At 42.7% G+C, this 22,039-nt stretch overlaps 1 protein-coding gene across 3 annotated transcripts in view; it reads right to left on the bottom strand.

Moving 5' to 3' along the window:
* The window catches only part of cdh23 (cadherin-related 23), a 187,738-nt gene that overhangs the window by 149,084 nt on the left and 16,615 nt on the right, over positions 1–22,039 (bottom strand). For all 3 annotated transcript variants that reach the window (XM_030070567.1, XM_030070566.1, XM_030070565.1), the window contains 3 exons: positions 1,041–1,183; positions 690–737; positions 177–269 (listed from right to left, as the gene is read on the bottom strand). In XM_030070567.1, the coding sequence (XP_029926427.1) occupies positions 177–269; positions 690–737; positions 1,041–1,183 (284 nt within the window). The remainder of the gene's footprint in view (positions 1–176; positions 270–689; positions 738–1,040; positions 1,184–22,039) is intronic.

The following is a 22,039-nucleotide window of genomic DNA, read 5'->3' as shown; positions in this document are numbered from 1 at the left end:
GGTGCTCAGGATAAATGATGCATTATATATATATTTCTAGCTGCAAGGCAATTCTTCCTTGTGTTGGCACAGTTCAGTGAATATATAGGAAAAAGATTCATATATGATTCATATATCAATAAGATTATTGCTGCCTTGGTTACCGGAAGTATTAGCCTACTTTGTGTCGGGCTTACCTCTGGGATGTGGACGTTGTAAGGCTGGCCGTGGAAGATTGGAGCATTATCGTTCACGTCTCCGATCTGAACGTTCACCGTGTCTTTGACCACCTGAGGGAGGAAGCACCCGGGTAAAACCCTGCCACGGAGCCAAAGCCACCTCCAAACATCTACACAGTTACTTATCCTGACAGAGGACTGGCAAAAATATCTACTATAGCCACTGAAAATGTGTATTAGCCGCAGCGAGCCAAGATTAACCATTCAGTGTGAAAGGAAAGCGGATAAGTGTATGGCAGATTACCCTTGGGGCAGTGTAGGTTGAATATCAGTATGTTTCAGCAACAAAACTGCGACAGGTGTCAAAATGATTCCATGTGACGGAGAGGAAAAATTAGGGTGAGAATCAAAAGCGAGAGAGCGAAAGAGAGACAGATAGAGACTGTGCCATGTGGTCAGGCCGTATCCAGGTGTCAGGGTGTGATGGTTGGGTGTCATAACTGTAAATCGCTGTGCAAATCTGTCTCTTACCTCTTGGCTGTCACTCACGAAGAACTCAACCTGCATCTCTGACTTGGCCTGGTGGAGACAGAGGCACCCATCAGCGCGAATGTCACATCGACACACGGCGTGGAAACATGCCGAGAGAGCACAGCAACGTGTGAGAAACTGCACTGTGAACTCAAAACCCTTTCTTCTTCATCTCCCGACAACGGAGAGCATCGTACTCCTCAAAGCTCTTTCATCATTTGATAATTTACCTTCCATCTCCTATTTTCAAAATTGTCCTCTGTGTCTTTTGTTGTACGTAGCACATTTGCTGGTAATTGTGCTCGTATGTGTGTGTGTCAGCGTGTGTGGATGTGTGTGTGGCGCTCTCACCTCACGGTCGAGCGGCTGTCGAAGCCAGACCACGCCGGTTTCCTTATTCACAGAAAAATACTTCTTGGCTTCTTCTCCAGACACCCCATAAATAAGGGTTTCCCCTTCATCATCTTTTGCCTTCAGCTGGGCCACCATCGAACCTGCCAGACAAGGGGTCAAAGGTCAGAGAAGGTCAGAGGTCATGTACAATAAGGCCTGAAGGACAGAGAGTGCACTAAAAACTGACTGGTCACAGATCTGATACACTTTCATTGCCAACATTATTTAGGAATCAGTTCTCATACACTCAAATGCAATATTTTCTGCCCTTTCTGTGTTTGAATGATCTCCCTGTGTTTGCATGGGTTTCCCTCGGGTGGTCTGATTTGCTCTCGCCGTCCAAAGACATGCACTTCCATTAAATTTACAACTCTGAAATGCCCGTAAATGCCAATGTGTGTGAAAGTGTTTCTCTGTCTGCGTGTCCATTAGCTCGGTGAAGGGCTGGCGACCTGACCGCGGTGCTTCCCCGCAAGTATGAAAAATGGGTGGATGGAATGGAGGAATTTCTCATTTGCTACACCAGGCTACTTAAAAGGATGTGTCCCTGTCATAAAAAAAAAAAAAAAAAAAAAAAAAAAAATCACTGAATTTCTTACCTTGAGGTATTTGCAATGAATCGAAATATTATTGTTATCCATCTGAATGTCTGAATGTTCCTGTAAGATTTTTTTTTTTTTTTTTTTTTTTTGCAAATGGTGTAGCTGCCAGCAGTTAGCTTCCCAGAGTTTACCACCTTAAAAAAAATAATATCTCGCCAGCACATTATCCAAAAATTACCCAGCACATACACCCAGGGAAGGCTGAAAAGAATTGTACCTGTACCTCACTGTTGAGAGAAAAAAATACACGCACATCTTTCCAAGGCATAATTCTTAAACTGTTGTTGGAGTTTTCATTTTTAACCACTTTTAGGCAACTGTTTTTGGACAACAGTCTCAAGACAGGCCGCTCTGTATTTGAAGATTTCCACAGTGGTTTATAAACGCTGTTGGGGGGCTTTTTTTTTTTTTATCAATACAGATAATGCAGGTTAACTAAAATAAAGAGCAAGACACACCGCTGGGAGAAAAGGGCTATAAACAAGCAACATGCAGGAGAATAGTGATACCTCTGTCAAATACAACCAGCTCAAGGTCAGAGAAAAAAAAAAAAAATCTGTGACTGGCATGTACAAACGCGAAACCTTGACTGACGGTTCGGTAGGCTGGTTCCGTAAGAGCCGTAAAAAAAAGGACAGGAGTGACATGCATACAATAAGTTAGATTTCCACAGCGCGGATACAGGCAGAGCACATGTCATGCACACATACACACACGCATATGCACAAGCATGACAAGCATGTGTGAGGTTAGAGGAGCAGAGTGATTTTAATTGGAGCTGCAGCGGTTCACATGCCTCATTCATCACAGACATGGAGCCCGGACAGGCTGGCTAATCAAACACCGAGGTGGAGCACAGCCAGGCCGGCTAATCCACCATGCTGGACAGATGTGTCAAGGAGGGCAGGGCTGAGGCGAGGAGGAGCATCAAGGACGACATCAAGCCCCAGCGAACCGGGGGGACAAGGCTCATTACTGGCCAGAGTAAAATGGCACAGGCAGGCTTGTCCTGTAATAGGCTTAAAGGGAGGGTACGCTGTGATAAGTCACACACAATGAACAGACGGGCAATGTGAAGGCGTATTAGAAGGGGCTGTTGCTGCGTTCATGCTGCATACATACAAACACACAGAAAACACACAAACACACAGAAATCTGTTTTCTTTCAGCTCTGTAAAATACTCAATTCAGTTCAATCAATTGTGGCACTCCACGGTCTCCACGATATTTCGGAATCATTATGAATAACTGACCGTTGCTATGGATGGTCACTTCAGGCAGGTTTATATATATCTATCTATATATCTATCTATCTCTCTCTCTCTCTATATATATAAATATATAAATCACTCTTAAGCTACCTATCAGTGCTACAACATGGATATCACTTCTAATTTATGTGGGGAAGATGAAATCTTTGATTCATGGCTGGAGGCTGAACCATCACCAGAAAGGAAAACCAGAAGAAAACAGGAAGGACACCAAGGAGTAAGGTGGACTGTAACATGTGATGCTATAGTACTGAAGACTAATAACATAATATCTCATTATCTCATTAGTTTTTCGCGATAATGTATAGGCAGCCGGTCATTATCGCAAAATAAAACCTTGAGAGCGATGCAAGACCCCGACGCAAATCAACCTGCCAGGGTTTGTTTTGCAATGATGACCAGCTGTCTGTAAATTGTCCCTTATGAGGGCGCTCTCCTGTTCCCTAACGCTCACATCAACTTGACTCTTCGACCTCAACGTCTACCCTTATTCTGCCATATCCAACTCTAATTCTCACCGTAATAATATTTGAATTTTCACCCTAACCCCTAATTTCAAATGCAACCCTTTTCCCACTGAGGTGCAGAAAATGTATGACACAAATGGAAGGAGATCTCACAAGTGTAAGTACATAGATCATACACACACACACACACACACACACACATGCGCGCACCATCAGACAATAGAGGTGAATCCAAACTAAATCAAGCCTGTCACTTGCGGCCCAAGCTGCTTAACACAACGACCAATTAGGCTCCACAATCACACACCCCTTTCGTTTATTAATACACCCCATTTTCCCATGAAAGGGTGGCAAAAATGACTAATTAATATAACGATTTATGAACCCCTCTCATTGCGTCTAATGAGATTTATGCAAATTCAGCTGCTTTCAATATGAGTTATAATTTGGTTGAAGACGGTGCAAATTAAGCATTTTACCACACAGTCATCAATAATGACTGATTTTTTTTTTCTCCCTTCTCTTCCTTGCAGCCTTCTCAACTGAGGAGGAATCGTCTGCTCCATGTGGGTAGACATGTACTCAAGTGAAAAATAACAAATGGTCATTTGAGACTAAGGCCCTGTCTGCCAGAAACAACCTAGCACAAGATTAACTCCCACTCGACAAACTGAGAACACCACATTAAATATACAGGGTGAGCTCTTTGCTCAGATTAGGAGTGAGGAGTATTCATCACTGGATGTCGACTGAATACATGTGCAGCTGTATTAAACATTAGTAGCACCAGACGTATGAATAACAAACATGTGCATACTTGCAAGTGTATGTATTTGCGTGTGCTTTTATGTTTGTGTATTCATGTGTATGTGTGTAACTTAATCTATTTCTATACTCGCGAGGAATAAATATCTTCACAAGGATAAAAAAAATGAGCAAAATTAAACATGTGAAAAATGTTGGATTTAGGATAAGGGTCTAAGTTTAAAATCTAAGTATTTAATTTATTATTTTTTTATTTATTATGGAACCCTGTTGTATCTGTTGAGCTTTTTTTTTTTTTTTGTTTCTTGTTGTGCCCTAAAATTATTTGGATCTCAGAAACCATAACAGTTACAGTTACCAAACCTTGTAGAGAAGCTGGAAATCTCAAAAAAAAAAAAAAAAAAAAAAAAAAAAAAAAATATATATATATATATATATATCTATATATATATCTATATCTATATATATATATCTATATATCTATATATATATGTATATATATATATCTATCTATATATAGATATATATATATAGATAGATATATAGATATATATACACACACACACACACACACACACACACACACACACACACTGATGGTGGCACTATAGCAAAAAAAACTTTACATTTTGGCTACAACCTTTGAACTGTAAGTCTCAGAGAGAAAATTATATTTTTTCCTGGATTCTGTGCGTCCAGATTAATCTGTTCATATAAGCCATGGCCATTTGTGTCGTGGCAGATTTTCCGGCCATCATGCATTTTGTTCAGCACAGTTGTTTTGCTATTCCTCAAACAAATTTTGAGCAATCAGCATCAAATGTGGTCCATAGCAAATGTGGACCAAGCTGAAAAAGTCTCCAATTTTTGATAGGGGATAGTACACAGTTCCTTTTAAATAACTGAAGGTGGGACTAATTTTAGGAAAGATGCCATAACTCATTAAGATGAAGATTAGGCACCTGTTATGTAGTGTTCATTAAGCTCATTTCTCCAAACACACTGCATTTCACCACTAAACAGTCCTACAAGTCAGAAAGGTTTCACATCACATAAACAGCTCAATGGATTAGAATGAAATGGATTTATGAAATTCAATACACATAATCTAAGTTAATGTCTTAGTTGATGCATAAAATTTGGTCATTACTAATTAAAGTGGGTGCGGCTTTTTGCAACAAGTCTTGTTTCTCAAAGATTTCACATTCCAAATTTCAAAAAAGTCATTAAAATTACACCGTAGGTCCTGGTAGCTGTTTTTTTTTTTTTTTTTTTTTTTTTTTTTTTTTTTTCCAGCACATCCTCTGAAATGTAAGAAAAGTTTCCTGCACTGCCATTCATTAGCCATTAGTCCTATTCATTTTAAATGTTGAATGCGTCTTCGTTGTACAAAGGTTTAATGACATCTGACAGGACGTCCTCATGCTCCTATATGCACTCTTGTGTAAGTGCACTCATCTAATTATTTTAACACCATAGCAACTGCCCATCAACACTCAAGCAACCATCCAGTCTTGTTCTTCCATTCCTCCTGAGATTCACATTTAGCATTATTAATCAAAGTGCATGGACCCCGTCAATACCACTTGCTGCTGTATTTTCCCTTTTCCATTTATATTAGTTTAGTTTAGTTTTGTTTATTATCACTAGGGTTAAAAAGAAAGCTCAGGAAATACACAATATTAAAAAAAAAAATCAAAATTTCTTTCAAATATGGCACATTTTGTTTAAATTGTGGTGTTATGTGATTTATGTTCAATATGCATAATTTTTCCCAGTCTACTGGATAGTCACTAATGTCACTGATGGGCTTATTCCATGTTCATTTGCATACCTGTCGCGTCAACTGTCATGTGACCTGTCATGTGACCCTCCTGCACTGTTTAAATAGGTGTGTTGGTGAGATGTTTTTTTTTCATACAAGTTGAAGAGCAGGATGGGTTAAAGTTCCCATGAAAATGAACTCCCATTACTTTTAATTCCTAAACAGTGTAGTAGGTATATATAAAAAAAAAAAAAAAAATTCAAACAATAAAAACCTTCACAAATTTTTGAATAATCCCACACCCCTACCCATCCCACCAAATAACGCATACAATTTAAATCATCTGCTTGACCAACCTCCTGTATAACATAAACATATAACATGGTTGTGGGTTAGATGTTAGCATTACTATAGTCAGTGAAGGCCCTCAAAAGTGTAGTAATACACGTGTGTGTGTGTATGTGTGTGTGTGTGTGCTCATGGTGAGCCTCCTGGTGCTTATCTGTAACACTGTGGCACCCAGCCCTTTCCCCTGACAAATGATGCTATTTAGCAGCAAGTGATGCCAGTATTACTGTTATGAATGATACAGTGCACATTAAACAGCCCTCCCCTTCTCCTCCACTTCCAACAACACTCCTCTGACAAGAGCGATGGGCTGCAGGAATCATCCCTCTGCCTCACCTTTCTCTCTCCCTCTCTCTCTCTCTGACGCTCCCTAAAGCTCTCATTCTTTCCAACAACTTCAACAATCCCACTGGATCCCTGCTTCTGCCACTGTGCTCAGACAGTAAGGTCAAACCAGAGCAACCAAAGCAGAACAAACTTGGCCACACTAAGGTCGGCGCGCGCAAAGACACACCAGGGCCCGAACCACAACGCTCACCCAATATATCTGACCTGTAGTCGATCTGCAGCAAAGTGGGTATCCCTGTGGGTAAGTACAAATGGAAAAGAAAGTCTGGAGGACTCACACTGTGATAAATAAGGATGCCAGGATACGTGCACAGTTTATTTTAGGAGTGGAAGAAAGAAGAATGAGTGAGCCAAAAGTGGGAGAGGAAGATGGGTGTAACACAGGAGCCAGGAGAAGAATAAGAGTTAAAATAAGAAAAAAAAAAAAAAGAAAAAAAAAACAGGGAAAGAGGAAAGTGCACAGGAGGTGAGATTTGTTTAAGATAGTGACAAATACACTTCATTACCATAAGCACTACTCCAAAAATGGGTGGGGGCGACAAGTTGGAGAGGGAGACTCTGCATTAAGACGAAGCGCAGTTGTTTCACCGTGGCAGAGTTGAAAAATGCAGCGCCATAAAACAGGAAGGATGACAAGGGCTGGAAAGGCAGAGGAATGAAGGTGGAGAAGAGGAGGAGGAGGAGGAGAAGAGTAGGAGGACTGGCTAACCCATACACGACAGCCATATGTTTTATTCAGCCCAGCCTTGTTTTAGGGTGGCGAGGGGGCCAGTGGGGGCGCTAAATCAGCCGATGGCGGACATCAATCCCTGCTGGATCAATAGGAGCCGTGTGAGTTAGACTGGGACCGGGGTCGGCCCGCCCTGGGGCCTCAGGCAGCAGAAAGAGAAGGGGCTATAGGCCAAAGCCTCTGTTTATTATGTTGGTGACATCTCAGGACCTCTCGTCCATCTGAGCACTGATTCAGTGGGACAGGTACTGTCAGGACCGCAATTTGGGGCATGTTGTGAATTATAGCCAAGAGTTTTTATGGGGCTTAGAGGCCAAAAGGGTAGATAGGCAATGTTCAGTACGTCGTCGACCAAAGTAGGTGCGAACAAAAGAAAAGATGAAGCCAACTGAGGATAAAGTGGACAGGTGACAACTGACATATTATATCGACATCGTGTTGAGACACAAGATATCATCTGGGATTTAGGATATCACAGTTTTTTGACATGGCATAAGTGTTGTCTATTCCTTGCTTTATAGGCTGTATTACGGTCAAGGAATACAATTTTCTGAACTTGTTCGGTGGTTATAGCTGTTCTTTTATTTGCCCCGTGTTTGGTCATCTTATCCACATTATTAATGATTGCTTGTTAAAAAAATATTTTGTGTGTAAATAGTCGTCCCTGATCCCTACAATATTGTCGTCAAGGAATTCAGTCAAAGATATAGAAATATTTGAATGTGTCCAAATCGCCCCGTGCTACTGACAACTGCTGGGAAGGAAGAGATAATCTTGATCTTGACCCAGTCCCTATAAATATTTAATGAATTGTCTTGAGCGGCCAGTGAGCCTCAGGGTTGAAGTCATGCAATCAGCGGGTTGATGAGTCAGTGCCGTGCCACTCATATTACCACATTATCGAGGCACTGACAAAGAGAGCCGTCAAACACATCAGCAACGCCGAGCTGACGCCACGTTGTCCCACATCCATCACGCGCATCAAGAACTCACCCGGCGAGAAACTGTCCTCAGGAATCACACCACCTAAGCGGCGGTACGTGTGGAGCCCATTCGATGCAGCGTCTGTATTTTGTGTCTCATTTCACTCTGCGGCATTCATCACTTTATGAATTACCATGTGAATAGTAATTGAACAGCTTCCTCTTTGGATAGCAGCAGTACTGGAGAGCCTTCACATCTGTCACACTGATACAGTAAGTTGCGATTATGAGAGTGTGTGACTGTAAGATACAATACTCTACGAGCTCGAGCCGCAGATCCATCAGGCCTGGGATAACAGGGAGAGTGCCGCTAAAGAGGAAGCACGCGAAACCATGTCTCTCTAATTGGCCGCGTGCCATAATCACAAAATGAGGCTGTTTCTCAAACACCGCTATTACGGGTGCACTACATGTGTGTGTGTGTGTGAGTGTGTGAGTGTGTTTTTGTCTGTGCTTTTCATCTGAGTCCGTACTGTTTGAATCAATACACACTCATGAGCTGATACACACATCTGTGACAAAGCGCCAGAGTACGAAGGTGGGAATTGAATCGCTTTTTTTAGAATGAGAAATAAAAGAAATATAGCTCTGTTGTTAATGTTCAAAGTTCAAACACCACCACCCACTTGTTGAATTTGACTACTGAGCATTAATGAGTCTGATACTGCAATTAGAAATAAAATAAAGCACTAGTGACATAACATAGTATTAAAAAAAACAGAGAACAGTAACATTCATGAATCTTTTATTTATAACTGAGAAGAATAATGAGAATTAAATGTCCTTATTATTCTCATGCCACACACTATATTGTCATTCTCAAATATTACAGCTAAACAAACTGAATGCCATGAAAAAACATTTTTGGCTGGCACATTTACATTTAAATTATTCTTTGTATTAGTGCTGGGAATGTTACCTGGCAAATAACCTGTTGCATTACAGTGTTCCTAAAAGTAACTTTTTAAGACATAGTGTTCATTTAACTATCCAGAAAAGTAATGTGTGAGGGTACTTGAGCGTTACTACAACTAGAATCCCTCTACAACGCATGTTGATTATCTCATGTCTCAACACTATAATCAATGTATTGCACAGCTGTGGACAGCCCATAATTAAGTCTGCAGGGTATCTGCAGGAATGGCAGACAGACTTCTTCTTTTCAACAACAAATTCAAAATAAAGTTAATACTTCCAAGATGTTAAGGATGGCTGCATCTCTGCTGTGAGTGTTTGCTTGCTGAGCCAAACAAAAGTGGAATCTGCAGTGAGCCAATACAGCTTACATACAGAAACAATGATTAGAGGTTTTATTTTTTTATTTTTTTTATTTTTTTCATTTTAATCATTCGTGACTTGAGAAATGAGAAAAATAACATGTTGGTTACCAGTTACCACAAAAAGTAACCTGAGTTCTTGCATTTCGTTCTAAATGTGCATTTGGAAGGTATTTTAATACTCTGATTGTCACTCAGCCAGTAATAACTGAGAGCAGGAACCATTCGCCTCAGAACTGTATATTTTTATTAAACAGTCAGACTGTGCCTAACCTCAGCCAAAATACTCCGCATGAGAATTACTTTTGGGGCAAATTGCTAGTCAGATTCCAATAGGGGAATTAAGTCACCATTTCCAGCTTAGTCTGTTAAGAGAATCCCTTAGGGGTACACATATTAACTGGTAGTGTTACCCCCGCCCCTCCCCACCCTCACCTACCCACCCCCGCTCCCCCATCCACCCCCCCAACCCAACCTCAAACACACAACAAATTAAACTGTCTTCTCTTTCATTAGAAATGCAATGGAAATGAGTTGAGATCAACTCATCAACTCTCGCTCTCCCTGCCCACGGGGCTGCGCGCTGCGTTAATATCTATAGACTCACATTACCTCAGGTAGGCCAGTCAGACGTGGGAATAAACCAAGCAGATCCACCTGGAATAACAATAGTGTGGTGGCCAGAAACTAAGCGCTTCGACTTCGATTTCCATACAAAGAGAGGTGCATGTGTTCGGAGGGCATCTTTAATAGAAAAGAGCAAGCATGCAGACAGTTTATTCCCCTGTGGGATGGAGACAGTCATAGGGACAGACAGTAAAGCCAGTTCCCCCAGGGAGGTCAATTAGACAGCTGGCAATAAAGTAGACATCTTACCAAAAAAAAAAAAAAGTCACAAATGTGTTTGCAGCATTTGTGCTATAAATAAACACTCACTTTCATTTAATTTCAAGTTATTTTCAAATTGCCATGACTATTACTTCATGCAGGGGCGCCGAATATGGGGGGAAAGTTAGGACAATTCCAAGGGCCCTTGCCTGACAGGGGCCCCAAAAAATAGGTAAAAACTAATATAAAATTATTAAACCATCATTGAGTAAATATATATATATATATTTTTTTTTTTTCATGGGGCCCAAAATTCCTGGTGGCACCCCTGACTTCATGGCACAATTTACTTACTGCAAATGTACAGCAAATGACAACAAGAGTTTGATTTGTCAGATAGAAAAGCATACTTCATCCAACAAATCCTTAAGTTAATAGTTCCTCTTAAACAAGGCTATCCTGTTTCTTACCCTCTCTCTTTTTTCCACAACCCATCTCCTCTTTATGTGTGTGGGTGTTTGTGTGTGTGTGCATGTGTATTTGTGTGTTTGTGACATTAATAATAGTGATGGGCAAGCGAGCCGAAGACAAATAGGGCAGGGAGTCTGGCTTTAAGTGACTCCTGTGTTTCAACAACACACACCACGATAGTCCTTGGGAAGCTGTGTATTAATCCAGCAGATTTATGACTAAATCTGTCACGGATGGGAGGAGAACACCCTTTGCCTTTCTCTTAGCCATTTCTGAGAGAAATACACACTCCCCTGTGCACACACTCTATAGGGGCAGATTCACAGCTCATAACTTACAGTATGTACCCACAAAAACGTAACAGACGCACATTTATAATGTGGAAAACACACTGATGCATAAAGGCAAGCACACTCTGAGACACAAACTTAGATGCACTTACACAAGCGTGTACATAAACATTGCCTGAAGGTCATCTGGTGTAAGCGATAAGTCAAAATGTCTTGCAGAAAAGAGAAAGGGCAAACAAATCTTTCACACTCTAACCTCCTTTGTTAATGTGTCTGCGTGTGTTTGTGTGTGAATGTGCCTATGTGTGAGTATAGCTTATGTATGTGTGCATGGCAATGTGTAACACAAACTAGGTTATAGCTTGCCATGTGATTTAAAAAGCCAAAGATGGGAGGAGCAAAATGTGGAAAGCAAATGGTTTTCGTAGCTGTGGCTTAAAAAAAAAAAAAAAAACTTACCTGAGCTGTAAGCTTTCCAAAGTAAAGAACAAAGCAAAGACTACAGTCTGTCTTGTTTTGTTTTCATAAGTTTGCAAGAGGGAGGCATCAAGGGATTTTTAAGCAGCTATACATTGCTGTATCTCCGTAGAAACAATACCACAGGCATTGTTAAAGGCAAAGCAATCCAATTCAAACAAGAGGCACTCAGTGGAGTGCAAACCTCCGCAAAGGTCGCAGATGGGAGTTATGGCCCCGTCTCCATTAAGCCACGCCCCCTTTTGGCAATGCTGTTGTCATGGGACATGTCCCCTTCAACCAAAGAGGGTCGAAAGCTAGTCAGTGCCACCATGACCCATAAACAACCTCTCTACCAGTTTTTGTTTCGCTGCTGTGGATGCATCTGTAAACTACATCCGTGTCCGTCCTAAGCCCTGCCCCCTTTTAGGAAAAGTTGTTGACACGGGTCATGCCACTTTCATGTGTCATAGGACAAGATCCTTTTGACCAGTCAACGTGGAAATTGGGTGAGTACTGCCTCGACCCATGACCAACCTCATCATCAGGTTTCATGATGTTCTGTGAATACGTTTGCAAGCTACAGCCATATTTGTGTTATCCTCCGCCCTGACAGGTTTCTGCAAATCTATCAAGTAGCTTATTTTGTGGGGGGGTGAACCACCGGGGTCCCACTCTGTCCCGTACTTTTTGAGTTATTCTGCTGACAGACATGGACAATCGCATAACCCCATGCCAGAGGACTGATTTAAATAAAATAACAAGGACTTCTGGGCAATATGAAAAATTTACAGACCAATAATTGGGTTTATTACTTAATGAGTTTCATTGTAATGTTTTCTTCCTGTTTCTTCTTCATCATTACGTTTTGAGACCTTTACCTTATCAGAGTTAACTTGAGGTTGGCTGCTATGCTATTATTAAGATGTATGAATCACTGATCTTGGCCTATGTAGAATGAGAGCAACCCAGCCTATTCTAAAGACAACTGAGACCAGGTTTGATGGGTTTCTAATCCACCCAAATGGGCCCATGACGAAAACACCGGGCGACAAGGCTGTGACTAACCAATCACATCGTGGAAATCAGGGAGCAGTGAAGGACATTAGTGGACAGTCGTGCCGTACGTCGGTGACAGAGACGCAGACCTGTCACTGCAAGTTCACGCGCGGCTCCGCTCTCTTTCCGATCACTGAGGAAAGCTCTTTGCTCTTTCTATTTTCTGTTCTGTCCCATCACATTCTTGCTGCTCCCCTCCTCTCTCACTCTGCTTGTAACCCCCACACCCACCCGACCCCCCCATCGTCTCGTCACGCTCCCTCCTGCTTGTGGAGGCCAGACAGAGGGACACAGGCAGCTCTGATAGGAGTGGACAGGTGGCTGTGCGCTACTCATGGTCCTAGAGTGATGGCTGAGCCAGCCTGGCCTGTCGCTGTCACAAAAGCAAACCCCCGCCCCAAACACACACACACACACACACACACACAAACATTCATCGGAAACTGGCCCGCGCCCGCCAACATGTCAACATGTCCATCGCACCGCATAATGCCCGCCCAGCTCTCTCCTGTTTCTTTTTTGCCTCAGTCTTTTCACAAAATTTTGCCGTTTGCCTCACTTGCTTTCCCCCTCTCTTTCTCTCTCTCTCTCTCTCTCCCTCCCTCTCTCTCTCTATCTCTCCATGTCCTTTTTCTCTTTCTGTGCCTCTCTCCAGTATTGGCCCTCTGCTGACCTCTCCAGGGCCGACTATTACCTGAGATTGAGCTAAATCATGGCCAGGTAATGGAACATGCCACCTTCACTGTGAAGCCACACACACAGCCTCACACACACACACACACACACACACGCACACACACCCTGAAACAAAACCTTCTCCCTCTTGGCCTTTTCCCTTTTCTCTTCGGTTTACATGCTTATCATTTGGCCCTTGTGTTATTGAAATACAGGGCTGATGTTGTTTCTGTCAGCCCCGGACTTGTGGATGGGGATGTTGGGAAATGGCAGGTGCTGGGGTCAGGAATGAGGCTGTGGCAACTCAGAGTTGACCTCTGACCCTGGCTGTCACTGGTTGGGAGTGTGTGGAGTATTGCCTCAGAGAGGGAAGGCTCCTTTCTTGACAACTACATCCATAATGAATGTAAGAAACATGGTACTGATTTCGTTGTTTTGGACGAGGCGTCTATAAAGAGGGAAAGGGGCAGCAACGTAACTGCAAGGCACGGGGCAATTTAACGGAGACAGTGGTTTCGGATTTATCTTCCGTTCCACTGTTCATCAGCTCGGTATTACTGTAACCACTTGTGGGACAGTTTAGTGCCTAAATAGAGTTCATTTATTTTTCCACCACATTTCGTTTAGGCCTTGGAGCTATATCATTTCTTGATGTTTATTACCACAATCTTAAAGCTTTTCAGCAGCAGAATTTGAATCTGTGGTGTTGAAATGGGGTTTTTGAGGTTGAGTAGAGTTTGCAAATTTGTACTTGATGTAGATTACAGCAGTTCTGAAATTCTCTCTCTCTCTCTCTCTCTCTCTCTCTCACACACACACACACGCGCGCACTCTCTCTGTCTCTCTCTTTTTTCTCTTTCTATTGGAAACTGGACCTTACACTGATCTATTTTCATTTGCTGAGATGCTCTCCCATGCGTTCATTCTTCCCACAGTGACCTTCTCCTTCCAAGGAACATAAAGGAAAGAACAGACATTACATCACGGTAACAGTATTTTGAACTTGCATCATCATCATCACCAAATGGGACAGGCGTGTAAAGCATTCCTCTCATTTGAACTTTAACAGTTCAAGTTTAAAATGCACAATCTAAGGGAAATTACACAAACTCCATAAACAAATACATGAAATGTGAGCTAATTGACAATATAACGAAATTACCAATAACTGCAACATGTGTCTGGGGTAATAACCTGTTAAAGTAAGGCATGAAAACAAGGGCAGCAAATCGACTCGCCGCAGTGTCAGCCACGGGGAAAATTCACACATTTGGCATCAATTTATTTGGCTACTTTATAAATTTCTTGGCTGCCCCTTGCCTTTTTATAGGTACCTCAATGTGGCATCCCGTCTAAGTGATGGCCACTGTAATGTGTCTGTGGTAGTGTTTCTTCACCGGTCCATATGGTGTAACAGTGGCAGAGCTGCACCGTGCTCCAGACGGTACAGTGGCTTCATCCTGGTCTGGTCCAGAGTGACCAGGCCAGACACTAAACCGGGGCCAGCTGGGCTTTATCTGTGTTGTGGACAGACTCACATGCATCTCTATCGCCACAAACCCTGAGTCTCTCTCCTTCTCTCTCTCTCTCTCTTTGCTGCTGTCCATCTGCAGTGAAGCTCTCTTTTCGCTCCTCTCCTTTGCCAATATCTATTTCCATCTCTTTAAATGTCTATCAGTTCCACTTTCGGGTTTTTTTTTTCTATGATTCTATTATTCTTCTGTCTTGACACATAATCTGTGTTTCCCCTCATCTCTCTCTCTCTGTCTCTCTCGCCTCTCATTCTTGCCTTTTTGCCTTTTCCTTCTGTTATCCGTCTTTCTCTCCCTCTCTCTCCCCTCATTTCCTCCATCTCTCTCTCCTTCCTCTGCCTTCTCTACCTCACTCCTTACCTTGATATTTCCTGCCCTGTTCGTTCCTTCCCTTCCTCCTTCTCTCCCTCCTTCCCCTCACTCCTTCTCTCACAACTTCCTCTCAGCCTCCTCTCAACCTGTCAAATTACCTTCCCTCTCCCTCTTTTCTTTCCCTTTACTCCCATCACTCCTTCCCTCACTCTTTTCCTCTTTTAACCCTCCTCTTTCTTTTCTCTTTCGTTTCTCCTTTCTTTCCTCCACCTTTCTCTCCTCCCTCTCACTCACACCCCTTCCCTCCCTCGCTCCTTCCCTTTCATCCTTCCCTCCCTTACTTACTCTTCCCCCTTTTCTTCACCCCCTTTCCCCTTCTGCTGTCCTCCTCCCTCCTTTCCCCTTTCTTACTTTCCCTTTCCTCTCTCTTTTCCTCTCCTTCCCTCTTCCTCCCTCCCCTCTCATCTCTCCCTCTTTCCTTTTGCCCCCTCCTTTCCTTTGTCCATCTCTCCCTCTCCTTCTTTCACTCCCTCCATTCATTGGTCCATCTCCTGCAGCCCTCTGCTTTTTTTCCTTTTTTTCTTCCCTCAGGAGTATTGTCTCTTTCTTCTGGTTTTATCAGAAGTGACCCTCTGTTTCCTGGGAGACAGAAGGATAGATGGGTGAGAGAGGGAGAGAGAAGGACAGACAGAGATAGATGAAGAAGGGCAGCGAGGGTAGGATGGTCACTCTCCGTAGAGCGAGGCTGATGTAGCCCGAAAATGTGCTCAAGCTGACCAGCTGAAGACTGCAATGCAGACATGCCAGCGTCTATAGCGTGTGTGTGTGTGTGTGTGTGTGTGCGTATAAGAGAGAGAGACAGAAAGGAAGAGAAGGAGAGACAGTGAGAGAGAGAGAGAGAGGAGAGAAAGAAGGGGGTGGGAGGGATGAGGGGGGAGTAAATGTGTGTGTCCAGCCTGTTTGCTCCTCTGCCGCCTAACTCTGATGTCCAGCCGCCGTCACTGCAGTGTTTTTGATCCCAGAACACGCTGCACTTATTTTACGGATTATAAATGAACTCATTATCTGTAGCGCTCATTAGCTCCGGGTCCTAATTAGCCAAAATTAATATTGTTTCCTGATAAAGACATTGGCAGTGGCAAATTGGCAATTGACCTTCTTGGCCAATCTGGAGAGGGGAACGGAGGGAGGAGGGGGGAAATTAAAAAAAAAAAAAAAAAAGAAAAGAAAAAAGAGAGGCGTGCGGGAGAGCTGGAAGAGGCGATGCCAGCTGGTCTGGTTGATCTAGACTCCTCTCTCTCTCTCTCTCTCTCTCTCTCTCTCTCTCTCTCTCTCTCTCCATCTATCTATCTATATCTCTCTCTCACTCTCTCCCAAAGCAGACTGACTGCCTTCGCCATCACCACCATTGAAGAACCACAATGCGTTGGGGTCAGAAAGGAACAGGGTACATACTGGCAACCCGGTACTCTGTTTGTGAGTGTGTGTGAGTATGTGTGTGTGTGTGTGTGTTTGTGTGTGCAGGCGCTGTGCGTATTGGTGTGGATAAACAGCGAGCAGGATTCAGTAGAGGAAGAACAGTTAGAAAAACCACAGTATCTCACACACACAATGGCTGACAGGAGAAAAGCCTGGGATTTGTCAGCAGCTAGAGCTTCTTGCTGGAGACAAACTACTGCACAGAGAAACAAATAGAAGAGAGAGAGAGATAAAGCACGAGAACGTGTGTGAAGGAGAGAGACAGAGAGAGAGAGAGAGAGAGAGAAAGAGAGAGAGGGAGAGGACAGACATCCCGGCTTACTGCTGGAAAAAATGAGCCGTGCTTCTAAGGAGGCCTGTTAAATGTCAAACACCTTCTCGGCTGCAAGATAAGAGAGAGGAGTTCAATTATACCTCGCTCTCTCTCCAACACACCATCCTGATGGTATGCAAAACCACACGCATACAAATACACACAGCGCACACAAGACACATGCCTTCCCCGCAACATATCACTGTGCCTACAGGAAACGTGCACAGATACGGAAGACTGACACATTCTTGGCAAATTGAATGTATAAAAAGATGGTAATTACAGATACCAAACTGACAACATAATTATCTACACTAAATAGGCCATAAGTAAACTGCCTGGCAATGAATGGTGACATACCGAACACAGAGAGAGAGTATCCAGGGAGAGAGAGGGGGGAAAGATTAGGTGAGTGAGATTATTCTAAACCAGGAGAGAGAAGAGAAAGAGAGGAAGTGGTAGTGACAGGGAAACACCGGTAAACAAAAGCAAGCAGACTTGAGCCAAGGGCCGGCCCCGTAAGTAGGGGACAGTGAGTGCAGGCACCCCACTTGTCAATTAATCCTATCTGGCACCGGCACACTGGCCTTTATGAGAACAAATGTCAGCTTTCAAGACAAGGACGAGATAACCTTTCTTCATAGAATACACACCAGGCTCCGACGACCGATGCTGATATTACACTGCGGGCTGCTAATGTAACTAAGCCGATTCACCAGGCCATCTGCACATGTATACCAAGGACTGATCTTGAGCTAATACTCTAAAGACATGCACATAATGTGGTGACCAAACAGACCATGATACTAACGGTTTGAGACCATTATAGGTTAGATTCCCATACCAGCTACTGTATCCTTATTGAGCAAAACACTGTATCCAAAATCAGGGGCGCCTCTCCTGGAGCTCCCTGCACCCTCCTGGGATGAAATGCATATAGGAATGGGCCAATCTATCAGGAGCCTTTTTGTATTGGCTTTTTGTTTTTAACAAGCGTGTTATTTCCAAAGCAGATATCCCAGTGGACCTGCTGCTAGTGCTAGAGGAAATGTCTTAGGGTCACCAAAACTGACAGATTTTATCCTCCAGGCAACATGAATGTCGTCATCAAAATTCATGGCAGTCCACCCTATATATGTGGAGATATGCTCCTCTGGATTTAAGTGTTGATAGACCACCAGGCCAACTGATATGGTGACAATATATGTTTCAGTCTAACATGGAGTTTTGATGGATGATGCAGGTGATTGCGAAATTGGCAATTAAACTTGTGTCATATATCTCTGTCTCTATCTATATCTATATGTATCTATAAGCATTTCAGAAGGGTATGCAGAAGAAAAAAATTGTAACTATCTCACCTCAAAACCAAGGTGCTTAAATGAAAAAGCAGGGCACCCCGGTGGCCCACAACTGTGACTGTCAAGTGAAGCAGAAATGACCAAAACATAAATAAATAAATAAATAAATAAATAAATAAAAGTAAAATAAAATAAAATAAAATAAAATAAAATAAAATAAAATAAAATAAAATAAAATAAAATAAAAAATAAAATAAAAAATAAAATAAAATTCCCGCAAATTCAGGCCAAATCCAGCACTGGGCCTGGCTCAGAATCAAACCTGGGCCACTGCATTAGGGGCTCGGCCTTGACACGTGGTAAACACTTCTACCAAGTAAATGTCCAGGGCAACTGTGAAATATTTTTTTATTGGTAGAATAAAAAAATAAAAATAAAACATGTATTTTGGAGGAAAGCTTTCATCAGGGTTGATGACAAAGAAACAATGGAGCACAAATATCTTTTTGAAATACTACTAATACTACTACTTCAACAATATCTTAGTGGACTCAGACCAGTCAGAAAACACATATGTCAAAGGTCAGTGTCCTGAGGTCAGCATCAAATCATATGCAAAGTAATAAACTCTTCATAACACTAGTACTGCAAGGAATATGGGGACCGCAAATGCTCTAGATATGGGTTCCCATTCCCAGTAGTAAATCATTTTCCAATTCATTTTCAGGACATTACGCACTCCCCAGTGAGAGATTTTTTTGAAATATAGCTTCAAAATGCTCATTTCCAGTGGCCTTTGAGCCCTGTAACCTTCTGATTTTCCGGGACCGTTTAGAGTTTTCCATGACGTTTCATTTTCATCTTCTCATTTTCTGCATCTCCTCTGCAATTTGAGACACACTCCTTAGATTTCTAGGTTTTCCAGGTTGTGTAGAAATATCTCGGCATGTATAAATACCACTTCACATTCCAAGAAATTCACAGCTGCTGCGTAACAAGCAAACAAAAACAGCAAACGGTGTATTCGCACTTGACTCTCAGAACAAATGGCCGCACGTGCGCTCGTCTGCAAATGGACACACAAACAATATCCAACTGATATGCACACACACACACACATACACCCACACATATTACCGTACCCCACCCAGCTCCTACAGCTTCCCTGCAGTGGAGCAGAGAGAGGTGGTCGCTGATGTGAAACATCAATTTCCAGGTTAGCTGCTCTGCGTGGCTCAGACAGGTATCAGCCGTGACCCACCTGGGCCAGATAAGCAGCTGGAGGAGGCTGATCTGCCACCCAGCAATGCACCCCTCACTACTAGAGAATGGGACAGCACGCACACACACACATATACATATAAACATTCTTACATGCACACACACGTAAACAAACAGTAAACACTGGGACGATGCAAAAAATAATGGAAAAATTAAAGGGGGAAAGCAGGATTGCAATTACACTCTCATTGACTACAATTAAATTACTGTTTGAAAATCTGGATTTCTCCTGATAAATGTAATAATATCACATCCCTGACACGCGTATACACACATGTACACAGCACACACCCAATAAGTTAGCAGGCAGTGGCTTTACTGTCTTACTCAATGACACTTTGACAGTCTCTCTGACACACACAAACACATAAATAAACAAACAGCAAAACCTGGAACAATGCTAAAAAAGGAAAAAAAAAAAACAAGGGGGGAAAAAAGGCACAAAAGCAAGAATCCCCACTGGAAATTTCCAGTGTTGTGTTCTGAAAATCCTAAAATTCTCCTGATAAGTGCTCGAAAATTATACCTCCAATCAATCACACACACATTTTTAAATTTGAGTCATTATCGTCATTTAGCTGACACTCTTATCCACAACAATTATGAATCAGTGAGCAGTGAGTGGGGTCGGTGTCTTGCTCAGTGACACCTCACCCTCTGATCGTGGGACGGCTGCTAAAGTATGCTGACAACCACACCAGCACAGACACACATACACACACTTGGACACATACTAGTCTGTACACAGTTCTCGAGCTTCAATTCTGACCTGAAAACAGGGTTCATGTCATAATCTGATCTCTCTAAACGATCTTGTTAAAGGCGATGATAAATAAATAAATAGTAGCCTATCGGGTGCGCTTTCTGTGAGGGAGAGAGAGAGAGAGACAAAGAGAGAGAGAAACAAAGAGGCTGCTCATTATGTGGTCCGACGCTTTCACACACAACACACAGCAGAGCACTACTTGCAGCAGCCTCAAACTGGCCAAGATGTCTGTGATATTACAATAACAAAGTTTCATTAGTCTGAAATACGCCAGCCCACGCCTGGCCCTGCGCCAGGACGAAGTGACCGACGACACCCGACACACAGCGCTGTCCGTGGTTCTGAAACAACAGCCAGGCGCCGTGCTGGCAGGTGAATTCCAGCTGTTTTTTTGTTTCTTTGTTGAAAAAAAAAGAGAAACCAGCCAGGCGTGTAGACCCCGTCAGGAGCAGCAGCCTTTTTTCAGCGGCACGGTGGCTGGTTTATACTGTTACTCTCCATTCAATATATTATAAAAACAGTGTTGGCTGATACAAGTGTTGGCTGCTTCTTGTAAAAGGGTTCAAAGGTTTGTAGCTCGCATGCTATAAAAGTCATAGTTAGTGTAATATTCTATCGAGCATGGTGGCTCGGTGGTGACGCGCAGCCATAATGTCATTCACAAGAGAATATGGTGCATTTAATTCTTTTGGAAACATTTTTCTTTTAGTTTATTGATCTCGTTAATGCAAATAATGCTCATTATATTGAAAAATGCATTATTTGTGATCCCATGAAAGCAGTAAGATCAGATGTATGATTTTACTGCTTGCACGGGAGGTCAAACCCCTCTTTATGCAAGCTTAGCTACCACTGGCTCCCACACAACTCAAACCCTGCCTGCAAACGTGTTACCCGTATGTGCATCAGTGTATGAAGAGGCCAGCCTCTAGTGTCCAGGTAATCTAACCGCCGCCACCATCAAAGTGATTCCTGTCAGCTCAGTGCCGGGCGCCTTGGCAGCGTGGCTCACCTGGTGTCGCGCCACACTCCCACAGACACTTTCAATTAACTTTTACAACCCAGAGAAATATCACACACATATAGCCTGCAGCCAGACAACACACTCCTCCCCATCTCTGTCTCTGTCTCCCTGCTTTCTTGCTCTCTATCTGGTCACATCACGGTCACATACAGGAAAACTAGAATAGAATACGATACAGAACAATAGAAATACTTTCTGTTTTTTTTTTATTTTTTATTTTTTTTTCGGGGGGGAGATGAACGAGATCAGAAGGGTGTGAGGAACAAGGCCATGGCATCTGAGAAGGCATCTTGAAAGAAAACCGACACAACTCTTACATAACACGTGCAGTGGAAAGTGAGGACCGAGCTGGACAAGAGAGAGGCGTATCACTAGTTGGAGTGTGTGTTTTAGAGAGGGCCTACTCTAACATCCTGAAATGACTGTGGACACGTAAAAATAACACGGGGTTAAAGAGTGCAATAGCTATAATTTTCAAGATAACCTAAACCCATTCTGAAAAGGAAAATTCTGTTTTTGCTTGGGAAAAATTGCCAAGTTGCCACACAGAGAGCATCTGCAGCTACAGTAAAGCTTAATGGGACATGGAAGTGAGCTCTCCCTCTTCTACGCTG

This window comes from Myripristis murdjan, chromosome 15 (genome assembly GCF_902150065.1).
Source record: "Myripristis murdjan chromosome 15, fMyrMur1.1, whole genome shotgun sequence".
NCBI lineage: Eukaryota > Metazoa > Chordata > Actinopteri > Holocentriformes > Holocentridae > Myripristis > Myripristis murdjan.
Note: the sequence above shows the minus strand (reverse complement) of the source record. Positions and strands in the feature narration are given on the sequence as shown.